This window comes from Neomonachus schauinslandi, chromosome 15 (genome assembly GCF_002201575.2).
Source record: "Neomonachus schauinslandi chromosome 15, ASM220157v2, whole genome shotgun sequence".
In the NCBI taxonomy this organism is placed as follows: Eukaryota; Metazoa; Chordata; class Mammalia; order Carnivora; family Phocidae; genus Neomonachus; species Neomonachus schauinslandi.
Window position 1 is genome coordinate 11,850,677 of NC_058417.1, and position 18,490 is coordinate 11,869,166.

Sequence of the window (18,490 nt, forward strand, 5' to 3'; positions counted from 1 at the left end):
TCTCCTTCTCTTCGGCAGTTGAGGGCACCCTGTCCTGACTCGGGACCCAGCTCTCTCTGCCACTTGTAACTGCAACCTCGGGGCAAGTGACACCTGCCAAGCCTCCAATTCTTCACCCACAAGAGAGCACCCTCTACGTGGGGATGCTGTGAGGAGTGAAAAGTACTTAGCGCAAGTGCCCGCCACCCAGGAATCCAACTAACTGGTGGCTTCGAGAGGGTGCTCAGCCCCGGGAGGGGCATCCAGTGTTGTCTCAGGGAGGGATTTCCACCCTGCTCTGTGAGGGCTGCTCCCTAGGGACTGAACTCACCTCTGGGCCCAGGGGGCCAGTCGCAGGTGGGCAGGATGACCCACCAGGCCAACTGGGTCCTTGGGGACGGATGTCGCTCCTTAGGGCAGTTATTCTGTTTTTTTACGCTGGCTTTGCTGTGTGTGTGTGTGTGTGTGTGTGTGTGTGTACGCACGTGCGCTGAGGGGGAGCGCGGTGGAGGCTCTCACAATTTGTTCTGTCTCCTCTAAGCAAAATGAACATCTTCCTCTCAACTATGCAAGGGAGACCTATGATGAATTTCTCAGCACAAAACCCAAGATGTCCTGAGAGCAGAGCACAAGTTCTTTTAATTATACTCTTAAAAAACGTCACAAGTCCAAACCCTGGAATACAGGGAGGGTTCTGTCTCCCTCTGCCCGGGGAAGAGGTCCTGTGTGTTTCAGCCTTGCAGAAGGGCCCCGCTGGTCTTGGATCTCTATGTACTTCGTGTTTCGCGCAGTTTGGTCAGAGCCTTAAAACCGGCCCCCACACGACTCTGAAATGTCAAGGACATAACTGATTCAGTTTACTAACAGTCCCAGGGTGGCCTGGCCTACCAGGCGGCTGCCCACTTCAGCTCAGAGCCTGCTCTTCTGTCCAAAGCCACTGGAACCGGATACCCCCCTTCACACGTCCCCAGCTCCCCCTCTGCGCCAGTCCTTTTTTTTTTTTTTTTTAAGATTTTATTTATTTATTTGAGAGTGAGAATGAGAGAGCATGAGAGGGGGAGGGTCAGAGGGAGAAGCAGACTCCCTGCCGAGCAGGGAGCCCGATGCGGGACTCGATCCCGGGACTCCAGGATCATGACCTGAGCCGAAGGCAGTCGCTTAACCAACTGAGCCACCCAGGCGCCCCTGCGCCAGTCCTCTTCTGACTGCAGGTCAGCACACATGGAACCCCCGCGAAAAACACCTTCGGCCAGTCTTGCTGCCAACGAGGTCAATCGGCGGGCATCTGTTAAGCCGCTGACTTGGTCAGCACAGGTTATGTGCCCATTTCTAGATCTAAACAACACGTGGTTACTTGTCAGCTCCTCGTGAAGAGGCGAGGGAAAGAGCTCACCTCCGTCTGCTGTGCAGCGAGTGTTCCGTGGCTGGCTCTTTAGTGAGAAGGCCAGGGGGAAAACTCATTTTTTAAAGCAGGACAACACGTGGAGACAATGTTGCCCTCCAGCCCCGAGCCCCGTGGGAAGGGTGCAGGGTGCGAGGGCTCTGGTCATCCTCCAGCACCAGACGGCTGGCTGGCCGAGCGGACGGGAGGAGGCAGGAGGCAAAGGGAGCGAGAAGTAGAAGTAACAAGCACACGTAGGAGGCAGAAAACATGGAGACAGGGGCCGCCTGCAGGGTTCTGGGTTGACACCCCCAAAGCCACGGTTACATTCACTGGCTCAAACATAAAAACGAAACAAAGTATTGCGGGGGGCGGGGGGCGGGCCGGGAGGAAGCCACCCTGCCGTCTTTCAAAACAATATTCGGCTTTCAAAACGATATGGGTCCTCCCGGTTTTCTTTTACCATTTGAAATCCACGCCACAGGAGTGCAGCCCCGGTTGGTCCAGTGAATTCTATGCAAATGTTTCATGACACTGCTGTCAACAGAAGAGTGTGTACCTGGTAGCACTGAGCATGCGCAGGGGTGGGAGCGGACGGAGAGGCGGAGGGCAGGAAAGCCAAGAGCAGCCGCCCCCTCTCCTCCGGTGCTCTGCCCAAGGAGCCTGAATACACAGCAGATGGCCCCCTCCCCAGAAGCAGGGGCAGCCTCGCCTGCCCGCTCCCCAGCCTCCAGGAACATTCTTCCTCCCACCGGCAGGCACCGCGGTTACTCTGCACCTAGACGTATGGTTACATCCTCTACAAGGAGGCCCCAACCAAGCCAAGCCTCCGCGCTGGCTCCCCACACAGTCAATGCCAAGTTCGGCCACTGAAGCAGCTTCAGCAGCGCCCCCCCCTCAGTTACAGAGTTCGCAGCTGGAGTCCGAGGCGGTGGCGGGGCGGGGGGAGTCCGGGAGGCCGTGTGCGCTCCCCGTTCGGTCTCGGGCATCCCTGGAAGCCGGCCTCCACTACTCCTTGGGGATCTCAAACATGCAGAGGCTCTTGTACTTTTGCAGAAGCTCGTTCTTGGTCCTGACTTGCTCCCGGAGGCTGTGCAGCTGTCGCTCCTGCTGCTCAGGGCTCAGGTGGGTGCCCGGCATGGTGCTGACGACCTTCCGCAGCTCCTGGAACTTGGTTTTGAGGGCATTCAGGTCCTGGTGGATGTCTGGGCTGTCCTTGTCCATGCTGCAGAGGCAGAGGGCGCTCGTTAGCGGTCACGGCTTCCCGCGTCTGTACCCCCACAGAACTTGCTCTCTTCCAACCTTACCTTTCAGCATGTCCCCTTACGAGGCCGGGCACCCCCAGGGCACCCCCGCCCAGCACTGCCACTGCACCCGCCCCCCGGCCTGCCCGCGCCATTTGAGGCCGAAACCCCACTCGCTCAGAGGCCAGGGACTGCGTCTGCCTTGCTCGGAGCCGTAGCCCCGGGCCCTGGGCGCCGTGGGGACTCAAGTCGCCTTTGCTGCCGGAACAAATGCTTGGCGAAGAAGTTCGTAAATGTTTGCTGAATGAACGAACACACCATTACCACCGTGAGGTGACGAATGGCCGGCGAAACTGGCCCAAATCCTACATTTCTTCTAATTGGAGACATTTCCAGGCCCATCAGGAAACTTCATCGGCTAGCAAGAGCTAAGTTTAGCTGATGTTTTGATGCTTGAGCTTGTTAATGCAAGCACTAATTTCCACAGACCTAATCATAAATTTTACATTAGTTAGAAGCTACTGGAAATTTTTCAGCAGGTACGAAGTCTCCCCTACCAGTCCTGTAAATTCCTTGCCTTCAGGTCAGGCTCCTTTTAAAGGCAGGATCATTCACTTCATCCCACTGCTGGCTATTATTAGCTGCCCAGAGATCCATGCTCCCCTGGCATGGCTCAGTTAGGAACAACAAGAACAAAACCTTCACCTAAGATCAAAGAAACAGCTTGCCAGTTGCTCCTATACGTTTTTTAAAAGTTAGCAAGTGGATGAGCTTTTGAAAACAAACAGTTGGGGCTAAAACTAAAAGCCAATTCAGTAGGCTGTTCTAAAAGGCACCCATTGAGGTGTAGGGCGGGGAGAACTGTCAATGATCATTTATTTTTTTAAATAAACGTCCATTCCTGACGGGAAATTTCAACCCAGATGGTGCTAATTCATGTTTATTGTTCATCATTTCTCCGCTTACGCAGACAGAATATCCATCTTCCCTGGCAATCCACTGGTTATGCTCACACCTGGCAAATGAGATGCGCCCTGTTGCCTATTTATCAATAGCGCTAACTCAGAGGCAAGATCTGGAGAATCACTCATTCTAGGGAATGTTAACCAGCCAAACATTTCTTGTTGTTATTTGATGCCCCCACTTTAAATATACAATCAATGGTATACCTTATCCCGGTTTCTAGAGAGGAGTAATTGGTATTTATGAGAACTGTAAATTCTTTAGAAGGAAGCAAATAGGGGCCATCTTTTATTTTAATGATTTTAGATCTCAGCTCAAATCTACAACTCTGGATAGAAACCATCTGGATTTCTGAAATCATTATACTTGGATGGCATATGTGTTAACACATTGTACGAATAGAAGTCCCTGGGGAGTTCTGAAATTAAAATATAGTTTTAAGAACACTGATTCACATCACCAATCTGAAAGGACACAGTAAAAGCAAATGAAAATACATGAGATAAGAATTTGGAAGGCAGGTATGATCATCCAGTTCTGGAAGCAAACATGACCTGGCCCCAAAGAAGATTGAATTCTGAAGGAAAAAGTGGGCCATGCGTAGGATGGTCACTTCTAAAAGCCCCCAAATCTCAAGGGTTGTCCATTCTTCCCTGGTGAACTTTCGGTAAAGGGGCCACATAAAAGCTTGCCTGGAGGGAAGCTACGGGGAAAGGGGGCCACGTCCCCCACAGCAAAGGCCGCCGTGGCAAGCCGCTCAGCCTGCCCTAGTTGGTGAAGGTAAATAACTGGAACTCCCGGAGCGAGGAAAACACTGTATTCAGGAACTGGCTTGAACCAGGCGGGAACCTGCTAGGCTGGGATGACTGTGAAATACTCAAGCCAAAAGAAACGAGCCAGGCGCAAATACTGAGTGAATAAAAGCAGAAAGCTCCAAACGGGCCTGGCTTTGTGTTCAATGTTAGTCATCAGCCAACTTTAGAAGAAAAAAAAAAGAGAGACTAGGCCAAGGTCGAGAGGCATGAAAATCGTACAAACAAGGGCCAGGTTAGGGCACTTTGGTCCTGCTTATAGTAGTTTCTAAAAGATGGACAAAAATATTACTGCTCTGGCTTGACTGACAGGCCACTTCTCCATCTTCTGTGCACATCCTGGCTGATACTCAGCATTCCGTGGACACAGACATTTGGTGTTACTGTTACCAGACCCGGGGCAAACATCACAGGCTTATTAGGCGGGCAGGTTTAAGAGTGATGCCTTGTTCATGTGGTAAATAAGACACAGCTTCAGTTTTTACTACAGGTGCCTTGGGACTTGAAGATGCCAACTGGCCTCAATGGGCAAGTGTGTCCACTGGTAACTTAGAAGCAAAAGGAACCCACCAGATTCCTGAAGTCAACTTCCCCCAAACCTGGGACCACGCAGTAGCGGGACTGTTTCCCATTTCTTCCTCCTCAGAATTTCCGTGACCCTCAGTCCCACGCCCCCACTGTCCTAGCTGACCCACGCTGGGACCAGTCCTTCCCCCACTCTCCTCCTTCCATGCTAACTTCAGTGGCCGGCATCTTTCTAAATTAGTGGTGGGGGTGAGGTGGGGGGTTGTTGCTTTTCCTGTCACCGTAATAGGTGCTTGAGGGAAAGACATTTGAAAATAACAGACACCAAGGCTTAGAAAAGGAAGGTCCCTCTAATCCACATCCCACCTCTGTTAACATGTGGTATATATTGCTTCAGACTGCTTTGAAATACACGGTTACAAACACACAGGTACTTTTTTGTTATTTGCTTCGACAAAAATGTGACCATTCTTGCTTTTTTCACTTACGTTGCACCTTGGATGTCTTTCCATGTGAACACACATACAGTGATATAGCTAAATTGTTTGGCTATTGATGGGTATTTGGAGATTTGCAACCTACCACTTGTAATCGGAATGGCAAAGAACATTTGTACCTATATCCTTAAGTACTCGTGCAAGTATTTTGGTAAGATGATTTCTCAGAAGTGAGTATCTAGGTTGAAGGTTATGTACATTCAAATTTTTGACGGCCTGCCAAAATGCCCTCCAAAAGCCTGTACCGGGGCCGCGGACGCGCTTGTCCCTCCCGCCCTCGACAGCTCGGGCCGCTCCGGCACCTGGTAGAGAGCTAGCAGCCTTGTGCATTTCTCCGCTCCAGTTCCGCCAGCATCTGAGACGCCCTCCAGAGAGGGGCCTTGAGCCTCGGACCCTTGCTTTTATCTGCTCACAGGGTTATAAGTGAAAGACATTCTTTTAGGGAGGGGCAACCAAAGGTTCTTCTGCTCAAAGAAGTTTGAAAAAAGTACCACTCTACAGGACAGCTCGGAAAGTGTTCCTCCACTTCCACCTCTTCAGAGGTCAACAACCCCCCAGCCTGCCCTCCTTCCTGACTTTCAGGACCCAAGTGCCAACGGTTCCCACGTATCTCCTCCCCGGAGGCTGGGGAGACCTGCCGACGTCCACAGTGGACTGCCTGCCTCCGCAGCATGCCGGAGTTCGGACGGAGGGTGCTCCCATCCTCATGACTGAGCTGAGCGGGAACCCTGTGCCCCCACAGATGCGTCCGTGTGTCCCGTTCCCTTGTGCCTGATGAGCACCCAGCCGCTGGTCCTGCCTCCTCCTCCCACCGGCCCCGATTTCCAGAGCCTGGTCCTCTCCTCCTCCTGACACCCTCTGCCCCGCCTACCTTTACAAAACCCAAGTCTGAGCTCCCAAACTCCCAGACAACACATGCCAGGCCAATTCGCACTTGGAGGGGGCCCCTCAGGGCCAGCCACCAGCAGCCTGTGACCCTTCTAGGGTCCACTTCCCACTCTTGCCCAGACTCCACGTAAATGCTGCACTGTGGCACCTCTCCTGCTGCACTAAGTAGCCGCTGAGCCGTGTGCCTGCTTTCGGGAAGCCTGTGTTCCAGCAGGTGCTCGGTAAGTTCTGCCGAATGAGCAGAGATGAAGCGGCAGAGGAGGGAACAGGCTTGTAAGCTGGCCCAGAAATAATGCTTCCAACCAGTCTATAAATATTCCCTATCTGGGCGCTCATCCTTTTCACTGGGATGCGGTTGAAGGAGAAGCCAAGGGCAGAGAGGACTACAGTCAAACGAGGGCAGACAAGCCCCATGGAGCCAGGCGGGTTCTTTCACAGACTTCTCCTCTGAGGTGGGGGCCGCTGCCGGCTCCACCCGAGGGCAGGCCTCAGCTGCCATGGAGGGCTGGTCAGATTAAAATAGATGTGGTGTAGGAAGAAGCAGGTCAGTGACACCCTGTTCCCATGCAAGTGGTCTTGTCTGGGCTCTCAGGTCTTGCTGACCTGCCTGGACAGCAGAGGGACTTGCTGTCAGTGTTACGGCCCCGGCTCGAGAGGTAAAGGACGCCACCGTGTACTCATCACTTGAACAACCTCTGCAGTGTCACAGACGGCTCCCCTTTACCTACCCAGCAACCTAGAACCTCCGAAGGAACTAAAGAAACGAACCAAAACCAAAAACCAAAAACCAGAAACACATTGAAGTACCCATGATGACAGAATCCTTTTGCTGAGGGAGCCACAAGCAGCAGGGAAAGCAGTGACAATGGCAGCTCAGAACTCCTAGGCTGGGACACCCAGTTCCAGACTCAGATTAGATTTGGCAACTTTGAGGGGGAAAAAAACAACTGAACTCTCTCTGGTCCAACAGGCCTCATTTCTTCCCTCCTTTGTTCTGCACGTTCTTCTCTAATGTGATTTCTATTCATAACAGGAGAGGCCTCGAAGAGTTGGGAACTCTTAACATTTCTTACATGCATAAAAATGACATTTTTCTTTCCCCTTTTCCTCATTCTTTTTTTTTAAGATTTTTTTTTTTTTTTATTCATGAGAGATAGAGCGAGAGAGAAAGGCAGAGGGAGAAGCAGGCTCCCAAAGAGCAGGGAGCCTGATGCGGGACTCGATCCCAGGACCCTGAGATCATGACCTGAGCCGAAGGCAGACGCTTAACCATCTGAGCCACCCAGGCGCCCTTCCTCATTCTTTACATTAACACAAATAAGTCGTTTGGATCCTTCCTTCAACTAAGGGCCAGACAGGAGGAGGGAAGTGCGGTGGAGCTTCTCTCCAGCGCCAGGCAAGTTGCACCCCAGCCAGGATGACAAGAACCAGGAGCTCTCCTGGTGCGGGAGGTGGCCTCTGAGCAGGTCCACAAGTGTATGTGGCATTTCCTTGGGCCAAGACAGGGCGGGAGGATGCATGCGCCCTGGAGGACTCCTTGCACCCAAAGGGCACTGGCATCCAAATGACTCGCTCTGGGCTTTCTGTGGTGTGGTCCAGGCAGGCCTTTGAAGGTGGTCTGCACAGATCCCAGAATGGAGGGCTACCAGTGGGGAAGGACGGAATGGGAAGAATAGGGAGCCCTAGAGATTTTTGAGCAGAGAAAAATGCAACTGCTAACATGCACAGGATGAATTAGAGAGACGAGAGGATAAAGGCAAAGAAGCTATTTAAGAAGTGAATATAAGATTCCAAAAGGAGGCTAGAAGGCCTGGACCATGAGTGTTACCAACAGGCTTGGAAGTAAATGGGCAGATTAAAGCCTAAATGTTCCACTAACCCAATCTCAGCATCTCTGCACCTCCTAGCATCTCAGCCAGGTTACAGAAAACAGCCTGGGAGAGGTCAAGGTGCTACAGATAAATGTTGCCAAGAAAGAAGGAAGAGGGAAGACCAGCCTGGACAGATCATGAACTGTGCCAGGAAGATTGCACAGTTTGGTGCTGGAGAAGAACAGAATGTCCAGAAGTAGATGAGAAAACATATGGGAACTCCATGTATATGGTGAAGGCGGTGGCTCCAGCAGAGAAAACAATGAATGAAGTAAGAGTGGGATGATACGGCTCATGGAGGAAAAGTGGAGGTGCCCCCTTCCTCCTTCCATCAAAATACATTCCAGAAGCATCACAGAATTGAAAGTGAAAGGGGCACCTGGGTGGCTTAGTCAGTTAAGCATCGGACTCCTGATTTCGGCTCAGGTCATCATTTCAGGGTCCTGGGATCGAGCCCTGAGTCAGACTCCACACTCAGCGTGGAGCCTGCTTGGGATACTCTCTCTCCCTCTGTCCCTCCCCCTTCACGTGCTCTCTCTCAAATAAATAGATAAATCTTTAAAAAAAAAAAAAGAATTGAAAGTGAAAAATGAAACTATAAAAGTCCTAGGAAAAAGAGTTTGATATTTGTCATTTTATTAGGGTGGGAAGGCCTTGCTAACTAGGACCAAAATCCAGAAGCCATTAAGGAAAAGCAAAACAAATCTGCCTGCATAAAATGATATGCTTCCGAATGACAAAAACAAACAAAAGAACCCAGGAACAACGTCAACAGAAAAGCCACAACTTGGGGGAAATATTTATAATACACTAACCCGGCAAAGGCACGCTTTCCTTACTGTACAAGGAGTTCATTAAAAGAGGGACGACCTTAGAGAAAATGGGCAGTTTACAGGGGAAAAATACGACATAAGAAGATGCATATGAAAAGATGCTTTACCTGATAAAATGAGACACAGATCAATACAACCCATCATTTCTGACCTATCAGATTAGCCTCAGTTACAAAGTTGAAAGGTGATGGCAGGGATATGGGCAAACAGACGCAAACACGCTGCTGCTAGCACACACTAGCGCATTCTTACTGATTTGCTAACAGTGATCGAAATTTTAAATTCACATGTCTCTTTGCTAGAAATTTACTCAGAGTTCACAAGATGCCATTTACAAACAGGGTCACTGCAGCACTGACTGCAGTGGCAAAATGCCAGGAACACTGCAAGTGTCCTTGAGCAGGGAAGTGTTGAAAGATATGATGGCATCATCATGAAATGGAGTATGACGCAGTTTGGGGACAAGGAGGGAGCTGAGAGGAGTGGACGGAGAGGCTCACTTGCCATTGGGTATCTTTGGGGGCTCTTTGAATATATCTACAACTGAAATTTTTCATTTATATATTTTTTTACAACAGCAATTATTATTATTTTTTTTAAGATTTTGTATTTATTTATTTGACAGAGAGAGACACAGCGAGAGAGGGAACACAAGCAGGGGGAGCGGGAGAGGGAGAAGCAGGCTCCCCGCGGAGCAGGGAGCCCTAAGACATGGGGCTCGATCCCAGGACCCTGGGATCATGACCTGAGCCGAAGGCAGACGCTTAACCGACTGAGCCACCCAGGCGTCCCAACAATTTTTAAAAAATATTTTCTGGATGGCAGATTTCTGGGTCATTTTGGGTTAATCAAAGCAGTCCAGGCCACAGGACTGTGTCCTGGAGAAAGCTAAAACGGTACAGCACTCCACATTTAGCAACAGCTATGAAAATGAAAAATGCCTGTACCCTCCACTCCAGCAATTCCACTGCTGAGAAGTTACCTCATCATACACGTACTCAAATACAAGGATGCTTACCCCAGCACTGCTGGCAATAGCAAAAATTAGAACACGTAAACGTCCACAAACAGAAGACTGGTTACGTAACTCATGGTGCAGCCACCTTACTGAGGAAGACCTTCGTGTGTGAGAATGGGAAGGGGTCCAAAACAGACTCATAAGTGAAAACAAAAAAAACAAAGTACAGTATGATCTCAAATTCTATAAATTTTTTTTTTTTTTTTAAGATTTTATTTATTTGACAGAGAGAGAGATAGCGAGAGCAGGAACACAAGCAGGGGGAGTGGGAGAGGGAGAAGCAGGCTTCCCGCCGATCAGGGAGCCCGATGTGGGACTCGATCCCAGGACCCTGGGATCATGACCTGAGCCGAAGGCAGACGCTTAACGACTGAGCCACCCAGGCGCCCTCAAATTCTATAAATTTTTTAAAAGACATGCTTACATAGCTCCTGGAAGGATACTTAAAATCGTAATAGCAGTTAGGATTGGTGAGGGAACTTCTGAATTTTACAGGATTCTGAATTTACAACAGTTACCTTTTTTTTTTTTTAATAAAAATTTTCTACAAACCTAATGATGCAGTAGTCTGAATTCTTTATGAGAACAAGAAAGGCTAAACTCACTTCAGCTTCTTTCTTATTCATCCACTGGGCAAGGAGTAAACAGATAATAAAAGGGCGCCTGGGGAAGCTACAGGAGAGGAAGAGATCAAGGGCCTGCATGAGCCAGCAGGTCCCGGACCTCATTCCCTCGGGCCAGGCCGGCCTGCCGGGACAGCATCCTCACTGGTTTCCCCACCTGTGGGCAGAGATGCTACCACCACCTCGAGCACGAATCTGACTGAGGCCCAGTGGCTGGAAGGTCTCACTAGCTCCCCACTCCTCAGAAGCCAAAATCTCCCTCCCTGTGGGGGATGTGCCGTCCTCTGCATGCTGGCTCTCTCGCCAGTTCTCCCTTACTACCTTGCATTTATGCCCCAGCCCCACCAGCCTGCGAGCTGGCTGCAAGAGTTTGATGCTGTTTCTTGGCATCATGTCCTTGCCCATGCTCTTCCTACACCACTCCTCCTACCTGCCATTTGGCATCAACCCTTAACAAGCCTTCTGACTCCCCCAGGCTTCCCCGGGGCCCCCTCTCTCATCGCCATTCCTACCACAGTCTGTCTCCTTCCCTCGGTAGTCTATAAACCCAAATACATACCTACACGTATTTGAAAATCACATCCTAGCTTTTTTTCATGGTGATCGCATCTTTCCTTCTCTTGGTGACGGATTCCTCCGAGTGGAGTTCTGCTCTTCTGTTTTGTTCTATCTTTTGCTAGGGTTTTTCTTCACATGCTTAGTGACCCTGGCTGCCCAGTCATATAGTTAAGAGTAAAATACTATTTGGATTATGTGCATAATTCACTGCTTTCACCATACTAAATGAAAGAAGAAAAAGATGTGATCCTATGATAAAGAAAATGTTCATCATTTTGACTTGGATCAGATGTGCAGGAGGAAGCTGAATGCCAAAAGAAAACGTAAATACTTTATATTCTGTTAGTAAAAAGCAAGGTATAAATAAAGGATGGAGAATATTAAAAAAAACAACTGTAAAACACTAAAAGGGCTTAGTGGAACTTTTTTTTGTTGAAGATTTTATTATTTGAGAGAGAGAGAAAGGAGGAGGAATGGCAGAGGGAGAGGGGGAGAGAATCCCAAGCAGACCCTGCTCTCAGTGCGGAGCCCAACCTCATGACCCTGAGATCATGACCTGAGCTGAAACCAAGAGTCACATGCTTAACTGACTGAGCCACCCAGGTGCCCCAAACCCCCTTAACAGAAACCCTTAACGATGCTTCTTTCTTTCTTAGGATGAACTAAGTTCTCTCTTGGGGAGCCCTCAATGTCTTCTCTTTTGAGCTCATCACACACCCCAGAGAAGGTACCTCTGTCTCTTTGGCTGCCAGTCTAGAAGCCAGGTTGGGGAAGAAGGCTAGGGTTGGGTCTCAGCATTCGGTTTGTGAAGTTTCTCTTAATCCCTCTTTTCAGTATGGCTCCCTTTCTCCAACTCCTGCCATGTGCCTGGTGTTCTCCAGTCCAGAAACTCTCTGGCTTATCTTTAAAAATAAATCTTGGGAGAATAATCCTTTAATTGTCTGCCAAGATGGAAGGATAGTCACCCATCTGCTTGGAGTGGGGAAGAGGACTATGGGATCTGGTTCTTACACAGACTTGAAGTGATCCTCTTATTCTAGTCCCACTTCACCTCTATTTCCAGAAGTCCCTGGCACTGTCAATTCCTGAGATTTAGGGGGAAGCCATGGTCAAAGGCAGCTGCTTCTGGATGCTTCTTCGGGCTGAGAGATGGATTCGCCTTTGGCCATCTGCTTTGTGACAATTATCTCCTCTCCTGTTCTTTCCGGTTTTATGCTTTAAAAAAACACTCTTCACTGTCCTTTCAGAGGGTACAGAAATAAACACATGTGATCAACCCACCATCTTTCACAGAAGGCTGCTCTTGAGCGTACCTTACAGCAATCTTATGATTTAAGTACTGTTATTCCATTTCACAATTGAAAAGAGACTCAGAGAAGCTGGGTTGTTTGACCAAGATCACTTAGCCCATACACTATGAAGCTGTAACCTGAACCCACTCTGAGGTCCACGGGGCTATTATTCACATATTAGAGATAAGAAATTAAGGCCTAGAAAGGTTACATAATTTACTAAGATTACAAGGCAAGCAAATATCAGTATGTGGATTTGAATCCAGGACTACCTGACTTCAAAGCTCATGTTCTTTCTAGTGTACCTTACTGCTCCATGTTTAAGGCCAGCCCAACCCAGCTGCTCTACTGGGGTGCAAGAATATACTCTCGGGGGTCCAGGAACTGTCTTTGAGACTGTGTACATTTTATGTTTTCATTTTTCTATATTTTTCTTAAAACCCGTATATTTGGGTTAATTTGGATAACCCATTTATAATCCAGCACTGCCCTAGGATTTTGGGGTCTGCATTTGTGTTTATTTGCTATCTCACTGCTGCCTAGAAGTGTTACTTGATGATCACAGGCTAATGAGAACAGAACAGAGTCTGCCTTACCCTATGAACAGTATGTTCACGCCAAGTGAAGCCAAATGAAGGCAGGGTCTAATGTGAGAACAAAGGCTTTGCAGTTGTTTAAAAAGTGGTGGAAGCATGAGGTCATCCCACAGCAAGTGCATCTAGTCTGGCTAAACTCAAAAGGCTGGGCCATTAACAAAGACCTTCATGTTGTGGGTAGCAAGTTCATTTCAGCAAAACACCCAAGAGCACATTTGAATGCTCAGCTGAATGTTACTGTGAGTTTAATTTACTTTGTTTTGGTTTTTAACGGTTGAATAGGTTATGAGCCTAGTTTACCCCTGTAAATGTGGATATAAATAACATAACAGCACAAATAATTGAGGCAAACATGGGGATCAAGGAGACTTTTGGTTGTACTATTTTTTTTTTCTTTTACAGGGTCAGTTTGAAAACTCAGGCTAGTCAGAAGATTGGCCAAAAGAATGACAAATCCAGCCGCCTGGGTGGCTCAGTGTGTTGAGTGCATGGGACTCTTGATTTCGGCTCAGGTCGTGATCTCAGGGTCATGGGATCCAGCCCCGCCACAGGCTCTGTGCTCAGCAGGGAGTCTGCTTGAGATTCTCTCTCCCTCTGCCCCTCCTTCCTGCTCCCACGCACCACGCTCTCTCTCAAATGAATAAACAAATCTTTTTTTAAAAGAATGACAAATCACCCTCTTTGGTACTGCCCAAGAACATGCTAGTACAGGGCAACTTGTATCTTTGTTTCTTTTAATGTTTCCTATCATCAATCCTCCAATCTCTTTGAATTATGGGTAATTCCCAAACCTGTCTTTTTTCCCTTCAAACTGGTGAGCGATGTGGGGTTGAGAAGTTGGCCCTTTTTACTGTGTACATCCCACAGCACTTAGCAGTGTGCCACACAGGGAAGATGATCCATATCTGTGGGATATGTTGAAAAGACAGAATCCAAGTGTTACTCCTCTATGACCGGTGAGAAAACTGAGGCTCAGAGACGCTTGACTCGCTCCAGATCACTAAGATGCAAACTTGAGTAGCCTGACTGCAGAGCCTGTGAGGTCGGTCTCTACTCTGCCTTCATTTTTAAGAATACGGCCTGGCCACCATGAGGTCTGGCAATTCTCTCAGGGCTCAAGCGTTTGCTGAACTCACGGTGCGACTAGGTGTGGTCTTGGGAAAGGCCTCCTCCCCCTTGGGTCTGTTTCCCCATCGGTAAAATGGGGGTGTACCCGACAGCACTTAGGCCTTTGCAGCTCTGAAACAGGAGACGAGAAGCGGGAGGGCGTGTCGTGGCTGGTCCTCTCCTGGGCTCTTACCATTTGATGATGTTGTGAACCAAAGGTAAAAAGGAGTAATTTTCCTCCTCCTTCACGCCGGCGGGGGACTGAGGCCTCGGCGCCGGCGACTGCTGCGGCTGAGGCGCGGCGACCGGAGGCGGCGGCTGCGAAGGCGGCAGCGGCTTCGTCTCAGGCAGCGGCGGCTCGGCCGGCGGCGGTAACGCATCCTCGGCCTGTCGCCCGGCGGCCACCCCGCCGGAGGCCATGGCGCTCGGGAACGTGCCGGTCAGTCAGCGGGACCCCAGCGCTCAGCTTCTCAAAAGCGTCGCGGACCCCAGACGTCACCACCGTGCGCCGGCGGCGGGCGAGCCCTGGAGAAAGGTTGTGCGCGTGCGTACTAGGATATGGGGCGGGGCAATGACACAGGGGCGTGGTTGCTGTTACTAGGCAACGGGCCATTGACGGATTTGGTCGTAAATCGCGGCAGCTACATTATTAAATAGTCAGAAATAGATTCATTGCAGAAACAACATTTTATTCTTAGTCACACGACGAAGAGGGTCCAAAAGTAACTAATACAGGAAGGCTGAGATACGTAAGGTTCCGCATGGCCCCGCCCCCGGAAAAGGCTCCCCAAAGCACCACCTTGAACCACATACAGAGTAAACAACTTACCCAGTACCTGTTACGTGTAAAGCACTGGGCTCCACGGGCATTAAGAATCCAGAGATGGAGGACCTACAGCTCCTCCACCATGCAGCTGCCTCCAGGAGGATAGGGTGCAAACCCTGAGCCAGTCTTAGTGTGAGACCCTGTTAGCCCAGCGAGTGCAGAGACAAAGAAATTGAGTCTCTAAAAAGCCCCGCATGTAGATGGGAGGGACTAATAATTCGACATTTAATACGCATCTTCTGGATGACAGATGCAGTGTTAAATGTGGGGGTAGGGGGTGGGAAGGCTGTCCTGACTTCAATACTAGGCAGAAGGGGATTGACTAGTGTGAGGAATAAATACATCCTACAGAAAAGTCAACGGTCAGGTACTCTCTGTACCTGCCGGCCAGTTCCTTGAGCACCTTGGTCTCAGTTTTCTTAACTGTAAAATCTTTAGTCCAAGGTCATGGCAGAGCCTAAACTGCTTTCTAACTTAAGATATATGACTGACCTCCAAAGGTCTGGTTTGCCCCTAGGATCCTAGGCCAAAAACCTGGTGGTTTTGTAATTATATTTCTCAAAACAAGTGTGATATGGGAACTGTATAATAAAATTCTGGGCAATGCGACACCCATCCTAAGCTTAGTTAGTGAGTGGGAGAGGACATGAGCTAGGAATGTCCCAACCTTCCAAAGTCTACCATCAAGGGTCTTAAAGAGAGGCAAGGAGGCCCGTATTCAGGTAGCAAGATGAGCCGGAGCACTTAAGAGCAAGGTGGCTGATTGCAAGGAAAGCATTGATGCTACTATTTTCAGATGCATCAGGAGAGGGTTATGGAGGCAGACCCTAGGGAAGCCAGACTGTAGAATGAGGTAGGAAGTTGGAGACTATGCTGGTAAAGGCTCTTATTGATGGGCCTTAACACAGCTTTCTTGAGCAGGAACTGCCCAGAGCACCCCGGGGGATGGGGGAGTGCAAGGGGAGGGAGAGGCTGCAGCATTTTCTTCTTGTTACCCATGGACCTCTCCACTTCAGGGAAGAGTTTTAAGGGTCCTGGTAGAGAGCAGAGGAGAAAGGCCTGTTGGGATCAGACCAGGTATGCTTGAAGAGGTTATCCCCTTGGAGCCATCTGGGGAAATATTGATGGTGCAAGAATTAATAGTAATTACCACAACCGCTGTGGAATAAAAGTAGGTACAAGGAAGAGTCACAGTCGTTACCACATTTAATCCACAAAAGAGCTCTAGAAGGCAGATGCTGGTATCTTCATTTCTTGGATGAGGAAACCGAGGCTGATGCTGGTTAAGGTACTGGCCCCAGGGTCACACAGCTTGCCTGACACCAAATCTACGGTCTTGACCAACACCTAGGAGACCTCGGGTCTCTGCTGGTTCTGTAACTTTATGATTCAAAATGTTAAAGGGAGGTTTTTATTCAGAATTCGAAAAGCAATCTGACACTCATCAATAATATCCCCATGGCAATTGCCGATCATCTTTTCCCTCCTGGCATGTTTTATAACTTAATTACAAGTCTCAGCGTTATTGTTGGCAGAATAATGAGGACATCTCTTTTTAAAAAATGAAAAAGCACTTCAGGTATAAAGAGCTGTGGCTTAAGAAAACAAATCGAAAGTGTAGGAAGCATGAACAAGTAGGTGCATTGACAGTTGGCCCTAAAAGTAGTTAATACGTTTAGTGGCACAGAGTGAAGCTGACTTCATAACACTGCAGGCAGATGTCAGAAAAATCTGCGTGTGCTGGCTTCATTCAAGCTGAAATTGCCCCAACAAGAGTGTGCCTGGTTGTAACTGCTCTGTTCCGAGTCCAAAAAGGCAGATGCTCCACTGATAGGTAAGGACTGTATTTTGTAAGGGACGTCACCAAGTTAAGCCACTGGGTCATTGCTTTCTTGGGCAGATTTACACTGTTTCTCGGAGTTCAGACAGCCCACCTGCCTCCAGGCCCAGCTCGACCTCACTTTGTGCAGCCATGCAACCTCCTAGGAAGACTGAACGGTTATGCTATTTTCAATTTTGTCGTAGCCACGTTAAAAAACAAAACAAAACAAAAACAAAAACAAAAAGAAGCAGGTGAAATGAATTTCAGTAATATATTTTATTTCACTCAATATCTCCAGAATATGATCATTTCAACTTGTGATCAATATTAAAAATTATTAGAGGTGTTTTACTGTTTTCCATCCTGACTTTGAAATCCACTATGCATTTTACACCGAGAATGGCCACATTTCAAGTGCTCATGGCCATCTGTGGCCAGCAGCTGCAGACCTGGATGGTGCAGACCAAGAGATCAATACGTATCAACATAGACGGCTCATGATCATAATGGTGGGAGGAAACAGCAAGTTGTCCAAAGGAAACAGAGTATATTACTCTTTATAAATGTTTGAAATGTGAAAACGAACACTATGTATTGTCCATAGAGACCAGACACATACGTAAAAGTGGTTTTAAAAAAATTTTTTTAAAGATTTTATTTAATTAATTGATTAATTAATTAATTTGAGAGAGAGAGAGAGAGAGCCCACAAGCAGGGGGAGCTACAGAAGCAGAGGGAGAGAAGCAGGCTCCCTGCTCGACGTGGGGCTCCATCCCAGGACCCCGGGATCATGACCTGAGCCGAAGGTCATAACAGACTGAGCCACCCAGGTACCCCTGTAAAAGTATTTTAAAAGGAGCTAAAGACTATACATCACGTGCATGGGATGGGGGATAGGCAGGTAACAGCAACTTTCTCTGTAGTGTTATATTTCTTTTATATAAGAGGATTTAAAGCAAATAGAAGTATGAACAATTGCCAAATATAGGAGCGGGCACATGGGAGTTGGGTATATTAGAATCCCAGCTCTGCTTCTGTCTGGACAAGTCATGTCACCTCCCCGTGCCTCAGTTTCCTTATCTGCAAAAAGGAATCATAACAGGACCTACTTATTAGGGCTAGTATAAAGGTTACGGGAATGAATGAATGTAAAGAGCTGTTTGAAGTGGCACATAGTAAGTACTATTAAGTTTTAGCTAGAACTGCTACTGCTTTTTAAATTTTTCAAAAAAAACCCAAAACCCCTTATCATTATTTCTTATAATAATCACCACAAACTGTTACCACGAGAAAAAATACAAAAACCAGGCTGCATCCAAGAAGGGCACTTTGAGATGCTCTAAGTGGACCTACGCCACAAATACCTATGAATGTCCTTGTGATACGTTCCTTCTACGTGAAGTCCAAAAATAGTCATTCCTTTGTCAGACAGACATCATGGTGATTGTTAAACCGATCATGCCATTGAATGATTGAGGGCTTTTTCATCAAAGCTATATTCTTACATATGATTCATCCTATTCTCTCATTGCCTGGAGCCTCAGGCAGATTGGAAAAGCTACATGATACTTTGAATTTGTGAGTTAAAAAAAAAAAAAAACAGGCAGCAAAATCATTGCTCAGGCCAAATGTAGTGCAGCATATAGAGGGAAGAG

General features: G+C 48.3%; 1 protein-coding gene across 1 annotated transcript; it reads right to left on the reverse strand.

Annotated features, from left to right (window-relative positions):
* Nucleotides 1-1,102: 1,102 nt before the first annotated feature.
* On the reverse strand, nucleotides 1,103-14,681 carry MED9 (mediator complex subunit 9). Its single transcript, XM_021694685.1, has 2 exons — nucleotides 14,381-14,681; nucleotides 1,103-2,585 (listed from the first exon to the last, which is right to left on the reverse strand). Exons 1-2 carry the CDS (start codon nucleotides 14,605-14,607, stop codon nucleotides 2,369-2,371), a joined length of 444 nt encoding a protein of 147 aa, XP_021550360.1. The 5' UTR covers nucleotides 14,608-14,681; the 3' UTR covers nucleotides 1,103-2,368.
* Between the last annotated feature and the right edge of the window lie 3,809 nt (nucleotides 14,682-18,490).